Source organism: Galendromus occidentalis, unplaced genomic scaffold (assembly GCF_000255335.2).
Source record: "Galendromus occidentalis unplaced genomic scaffold, Mocc_1.1 scf7180000077476, whole genome shotgun sequence".
Classification (NCBI taxonomy): domain Eukaryota; kingdom Metazoa; phylum Arthropoda; class Arachnida; order Mesostigmata; family Phytoseiidae; genus Galendromus; species Galendromus occidentalis.
Window position 1 is genome coordinate 286,692 of NW_003805464.1, and position 7,218 is coordinate 293,909.

At 52.7% G+C, this 7,218-nt stretch overlaps 2 protein-coding genes across 2 annotated transcripts; one reads left to right on the top strand and one right to left on the bottom strand.

Moving 5' to 3' along the window:
* Nucleotides 1-314: 314 nt before the first annotated feature.
* Nucleotides 315-1,243, top strand: LOC100904425 (proline-rich protein 4). Its single transcript, XM_003744958.2, has one exon. It carries the CDS (start codon nt 338-340, stop codon nt 1,025-1,027), a length of 690 nt encoding a protein of 229 aa, XP_003745006.1. The 5' UTR covers nt 315-337; the 3' UTR covers nt 1,028-1,243.
* Nucleotides 1,244-5,333: 4,090 nt separating this feature from the next.
* LOC100905055 (E3 ubiquitin-protein ligase RNF12-B-like) lies at nt 5,334-6,249 on the bottom strand. The gene has a single exon (XM_003744963.2). The coding sequence runs from the start codon at nt 6,240-6,242 to the stop codon at nt 5,538-5,540; it is 705 nt and encodes a 234-aa protein (XP_003745011.1). The 5' UTR covers nt 6,243-6,249; the 3' UTR covers nt 5,334-5,537.
* Nucleotides 6,250-7,218: the final 969 nt, after the last annotated feature.

Sequence of the window (7,218 nt, forward strand, 5' to 3'; positions counted from 1 at the left end):
ATGGAGCGCTAGGAACAAAGACCTGACAGAAAGTTCACGCCATTATTCTGGGTTTTGAATTTGTTCTAAGCGTCGGGCGTAATGCCACTCCGCTGAAAATTGCTGGCCAAGCACTTCAGAATAACAATTCAACTCAACTAACAGTACTGGCAAGAGCAGCGGCGGCGGCTGCGTCGACGCGGCGGCGGCAAAATGCGTTAGGATTAGAGCAAAAACTCTGCTCAAGGTCGATAAGGGTCCTTCTCTTCACCAAAATGCGGAGCTCGACGGCCGACGATATAAAACGGGAGCTCCGGTGAGCTTTCGCCAGTGCAATTGTCAGTTGGCTCTTGTAGAAATGCAACCTTTCTTAGTGCTCGCCAGCGTCGCGGTAGCCACCGCCACTCACGGCTACGGTGGTCTCGGAGGTTACGGGGACCTTGGAGGATACGGACACGGATACCATCACGCCCCCAAAGTCAACTATGTTGTGAATAAGGTACACAAGCCCTATCCCGTCCCACACCCCGTTCCCGTACCCCATGTGGTGCCCGTGCACAAAGCCGTGCCCGTCTACAAGAGTGTCCCGGTCCCGAAACCGGTGCCGGTCCCTCATATAGTGCATCAGTACTACCCCGTGCACAAAGAGGTCCCTGTTCCCAAGGAGGTCCCTGTGCCAGTCCCGGTGGCCGTCAAGAAACCCTACCCGGTACACCACATCGTGAAGGTGCCCAAGCCCTACATCGTGCACGTACCCAAGCCCTACGTCGTCCACAAACCCTACCACGTTCCCGTGGAGGTCAAGATTCCTCAGCCCTACACTGTTCCAATCCACAAGCCCTATCCCGTCCCGGTGAAGAAGGCCTACCCCGTTGAGGTTCCGGTCGTCAAAGAGATTCCCTACGCCGTTAAGAAGCCCGTCGCTGTCCCAGTCCATTCGCACGGCCACGGAGACTTCGGATACTCTGGTGGATTCGGTGGTTTCAGTGATCTCGGAGGCGGTCTAGGAAGCTACGGCCACGAGCTCTACAAGAAGGCTAAGGCCTAAGCTCTCCTACACTCTCATGAGGAAAAATCTGTAGGGAGGAATGAAGGAACCATCCAACCGACCAACTCGTAGAGTTTGCATGAGATACGATGGCGACAAGCGACCATCATGTACAATAATTATGTAATTAATTAATATGGTGTATATGAAAATACTTACAATTGGGGGTTTGTTGACACATGGAAGATATACCAGCTGGCTTTTGCGATAAATCAGTTATCATCGATCAGATATCTCTTGAACATGCAGAGTGTTTTCGTCCTCCCTCAGAGCGCTATCTCGTACGTTCGGCTACACGAACTTATCTTGCCTATTAGTGAACGCTGGCCTGTCGGTCTCTCCGGATATCAGCGATGCGTGATTATAAACTCACCTCGAGGGCGGCGTCCTTGGGGACATCACGCCCTGTGGGTGTTCTGTAGTCGGACCGCTCAACGAGAAGTTCCCCTTCACTGTATAAATTTTATAATCGGAGATAAGTGTTAAGAGTCAAATGGTTATCGTCAATAACGACAAGGGGCCCTTTTGTTCGAGCCCTTGGCCCTGAAGTAGCGGATTGAAACTCGACCAGAAATCGAGCGAATATCTTCAAATTGTGGGCTAGCCTTCATCGCACTTGGCTGAATCTGTGGAATTCAACTTTCGACGCAGATTCGACTTCTTGCGTCGAAATGTTTCAGCGTACTTGACCATTACGGGACGCCGACGCATCGGAACGGCTCGGCGCCAGCAGTATCGGCGAGTACCTTCTATATGCGGAATGAGCGATCGGGATCAGCATCGAGCGACTCTGCGTCCGTTGTGATTCCGGATTCCGCTCCTACAGAAACTTTTGTTTCTCCTTCGTTTCCATGCAGGCCCCGATGCATCAGACATGGAGTCGTTTTCCCCCGAAGAACCTCTCCCAGGTAGTCAGACTCCGAGTGAGCGCAGTTCGGTCGGTTCTCTGCTCGGTCCATTTGCTTCAGATCCGATATCAAGATCCGCATCGAAAGCCTCCGCGGCTGCAAGCGTCCGCCTGGAAATGATCGGTCTCCGTCCATTCCGAGCTCAGTACCTGTGAACGGGAATTATTGCCGGAGCTCAGAGCCGAGATCCGAGACGAGCGAACATAGGTACATATATGAAGTCTCGCTACATCAATCGTGTAAAAGTCGCTTCCTGCGTGTATTTATGATGAGAGCTCTCGAGATATCGTGAACGAGGAATTCCCTGGATCGTTGTCCGTCCAACGTGGGCAATAAAGGATGCTCCGGGGTGCTTATGAATCACTACGAGCTTGTAGTCTCAATAAGCTCGAGCCGTTTCGTGGGATCATAAAACGAACGCCCTGGTGCTGCTTTCATTCCCCCCGTGTGCACTCGGAGCAGACGCTCCGACGACTTTATTCACTAGAGGATCCAATTCTTCCCGAGGAAGCGACTGCAGCCGATCGAGAACCATTTGCGCAGCTCGATGATGGACGCTGATGCAAGTGAAGTATTGATGAAACAGAACGACTCTGAGTGAGACTCGGAGTCTGTACTGCGCGGGTAAACATCGATCTCGGAAAAACTTCTCCGAATCCAGGGACTGGGTGGAATACGGATCAAGTGATCGGGATCGGATTCGGCTGCAGAGCTGAAAATCCGTTCGGAGCCCCGCGGTGTGGACCCTTGATGCTCCCACTCTTCCCGGAGTCGAATTCAGTCATTCTGCCAGTGGGAGAACTCTCTCGTGGTTCGTAACGTTATGATGTGAGAAATTGGATTCTATTTTTAGCCCTGCCTCTTTTCCGGGGGGCGCAGGTCTCTTTAAAGTCAGATTTGTGGAACCCGTTCCTCTCGTGGCGAAGGTGAAAGCTGAACACGCGATACCGGGAACAACGGCCAGAAACTGGATTGCTTTTCGCTCCGACGCAATCTTCTTCCGCCTGAATGTGCGGGGTGGTTGTGGAGCAGCCACGCATCAAGTCAGTCATCGTCATCGTTTCGGTCAATCTTCCATTTTCTTCGCTTTGAGTGTCGACGCAAGGAGAAGGAAAGAAAAAATTGAACTCTCCCGGAGAGATCATTCCGAGGGCAGGGGCAGACCCCGAAAACCATCGCCTAACGACCCGAAGAGACCGGCACGCGCTTCGCCCGCCGGATATTCGGAAATGTTGTTCATGCATGTTTCCGAGCAGTGCGGAAAAAAAGCCGAACCTACGTGAGCAGGCTCGGCGGGAAACGGGACAATCCCCGGAGATTCTGCGAGTGGAAAGACGAAGCATGCCTTCACTGGAGAAGCGGACGCTCTTGTCCTGAAGTTCTCCCGAGCTCCTGTGACGGTTCGAATCGCTCGGTGAAAATCTGGAGCTACAAAACGACTTCGAGTCTTTTCCGTCGTATGACGTCGGGGTGGCGTCCAGGACGCGACAGTGTATGATTCGACTCACAGTTCAGTCGCTCACGGCATCCTATCCGATCTCGAGGACCCCCCGAGAGACGATACTTCACGCCATCGCGCGCGTTTCCCGTGTGTCTAGAGGGGCTGACATCGTTTCGTGATACTTGCCTGGAATTTCCGTCTTTTTGCCCAAAAGGCAAAAGGAACATGCTCCGCACGTGATGATCTCAACATGGAGCTATGTAGACTTTCCGTTTTGACGCGGGACGATGATGATTTCTGAACTTCATGTTCTACGGTCGGATTCAACATTCAAGGTCCCTGAAAAGTTTCGGTAGACATAAACAACCACGGGAGACGAATGGTTTCGAGCAGCGTGCATTATTCCTCAATCCAGAACACGATCATGTTGATATGGCTCATGTTTCATTAAGAATGCGTGGCTGGCAACAGCTGCGGGAAGCCGGTGGTCTGAATACTCTAGCAATACAATGATCTGCTTGCATGACATTAGCATCAAACATTTACACCGGGACTTGTACGTCTTACTGAAGCCAGCCACGTTGAGTGGTCATAAACTTGGCCCGCGGACAGCTCGGCCACGGAGAGTAAATTATAATGCGTCACTGTTTAGAGCGCACCTCGACTTTCTGCATGCGGTCGCTGAATAGCTGTACGGCTTATCTTCTGCCTCTTCATGCATCCGAGAGGCTGCCGGGGTCCCGTGCGGCGACCGCGGTTATTCCAGTGTGTCCTCTCTGTCGTTGCCGTGCTGTGGCCAAGAACTACCTACGTATCGAAGGTACCGGAATGAGCGGAAAATCAGTTGCGTATGAGTTCCGCGGGGTGGAAGTGTTTCAAGGGGAAGAATCCTTATCTGAAAGCCCGAAGCAGCGATTCTCGACTTTCGAGCGTATTCAATCGAGGGGTGCTCCGTACCCATGGGAATCGCAGAGATACTCGTTCCGACGGACCCCATCCTTCTTGGTTCCATCGCCTCTATCACCGTGCTGAGATAAATGGAACGATGTCACACCAAGTAACATACTCTCGCCACTCGGAAAGTCGGCGACCTTAAGGCGACTGACGTGATGGCTCAGTATCTGGCACCGCTGACGGTAAATGATCACGCTTGGCTTTGGGCGCAGTACGCTTGCCTACTCTGTAAGCGATTTTCCCTCGCATTTGGAGGTAGATATTTGAGTCGTAGCGGAATATGTGAGTCGGCGATGGCCTTCCCGGAGGTTTCCCTCGAAGAGTCCGCGGTTTGAATCTCTGACGGGCTTCCAATCGAGGATTCCCGTCAGGAATCGCTGTCCAAGGGACTCGAGGCAATCCTTCAGGTCTGCCTTCGCCAAAATATAGCTGCTAGAACCCCACCGGGAGAAGAAGCAAAAATCATATCCGGTTTCCTGTAACAATAATGCTCTTTTCGTCTATCCTATGCGGTCGTGCATCCGCTCGACGAGAGTATATCTACCACACTCAGTCTGTATGAGCGAGATGGGAAGCGACCGTATCGCCTTCCGGACGTCTGATGTCGCAAGCACTCGAAGGAAATCCTCACCAGCACAAGGAGTGGCGAAAGTAATTGAATGCAGGAGGGAAAGGTTGTTCGGATGCGTGATATTGATTCGCGATCAGTCTCCTAGGTCGTAGATCATGAGTCCGGATGTCGGTATCGACATCACGTTGGTTCGAGATCCCTAAAGTAGGAAAAGTGTTGTGCCGCTGCTGAGTGCTTGGTTGACAACGTGACCGTCGGAGGAGCTCGACCGATCCGGCTCGAAGTACGCGGCGTGCGAAAAGTGCGATCCACGCTCAAGTTCAGCTGCCAAATTTTCCCCCGCAAAGAGCTTATTCTGTTTCTAGGTTTCGACCCCAGAGTCCATGAGGACCGGAAAGAGCGTCAAGCGATAATATCGAATAAGGGACCGGATGTTTGAGTGTTACATTCTGAAAATAGCCGTTGTGGAATTTTTACTTGAACTTCTTTACAAATTTACACATGTTCCGCGCTGGTGATGATGTTGCAGTTGCTGCTCAGATTCGGTCTTTGTTTCTGAGAGCTTAAGGTTGTTTGTTCTCCTGAATTTACCTAAGTCTCCCGCGTAGTCTTGTCCAGAAGGATTCCTATGTACATCTAGGCTTTGTAGCCGTGACCGTAACCGTGACCGTAAGCCTGACCGTATCCGATGTTGGCGTAGGCGGAGTGGCCGTGGACGGGAACGGCGACGGGCTTGTGGATGGCGACAGGAACCTCCTTAACGACGGGAACGTCGACGGGGTAGGCCTTCTTCACTGGCACGGCGTAGGGTCGGTGGACAGGGACGGCGTAGGGCTGGGCGATCTTGACGGGAACCTGAACGTGGTAGGGTTTCTCGACGATGTAGGGCTTGGGCACGTGGACAATGTACGGCCTGGGAACCTTAACCTCGTGGTGGACGGGGTAGGGCTTCTTCACTTCAACGGTGTAGGGGACAGGGACCTCCTTGGGGACGGGAATTTCCTTGTGGACGGGAACGTATTGCTCCACGATCTGGGGCACAGGGACGGGTTTCGGCACTGGGACGCTCTTGTAGACGGGCACAGCTCGGGGAACGGGCACCACGTAGGGTTGGGGAACGGGGTGAGCGACCGGGACGGGTCGGGCAACCTTGTTCACGACGACGTTGGTGGTCGGTGCGTGATGACCGTAGGCGAGACCGGCGTGTCCGTATCCTCCGTAGGAACCTCCTCCATAGCCTCCGTAGCCTCCTCCATAGCCTCCGCCGTATCCGAGTTCACCTTCGGCAGCGGCCAACCCAACGAGGGCGGCTCCAATGAACACTGCGGTGAAAGGACGCATGTTAACTAATGGTGTACGTTCCGCTTACCTGAACACTTTTTATACCGGACGTACGATGAGGGCGGGCAAACGGGAGAGCGAGTGCATGGCTAGGATAGTGAGGTGGGGGGGCGGGCGAGCGAGCGAGCGAGCGGCTGGCCAGCCAACTTGGAATAGACAGACGAATGGACGTCAAACGGGAGAGTGAGCAACTAAGACACACACACATACACGCAAGCACAAGGGAAGAAACTCTCCGGCGGTGCATCGGAAGAATAGCACACCAAGGACAGCTGCGGACGGAGCGGACACCGTTAACCACCGCTGAAGTCTACGACAAAGACTCGGAGCTGGCCAGCGTAAAAACGTCGACCACCAGAATTCACTCGCCCGTATTCAGAAGATTCAGAAGAGCATAAATCGGAGATAAAGCGCCGCGGGAACGGTTGTATACAATTTCTCTCGTTTGTTCATTCAATCATTCCTTCATTCACCCATGTATGCGTGTTTCTTGCCCATGCTCCAGTGTTCATCATATTTGAATTTACGGTTCTGGAACTTTTTCGAATCGCCAGAAACGGCAACTCTCCTACCCCGAGACATTTTTCTCTGAAAGAAATCAAATCATGCACGTGGACATAGACTAGTTCGCTCGGCGTTTGGAGAAGCGACGGGACGAGTCTTTTGAGTGGAGTCGCGTCGCGATGATTTGCGAGAGTTCTAGGTTCTGATTCGGTGGCGAGTTTGTTCAAAGGAATTCTTGGGAGACTACGTCTGATTCCGCTGATATCTGTGAGGTGTCAGCTTCTGTCTGATCCATGCGATGACTCCTCGATCCATCAAGACCGATTTGAGCCGATGTTTAAGCCATAATCCGTTCGACATCACTACGGGAACGAAGACCTTTTCTGCAACTGGCACTAAGAATACTAAGGCGGTATGCAGACGGAGCCGGTGCAGTATGCACACTGAAACAGCCGTTGAGAATTGAAAGACC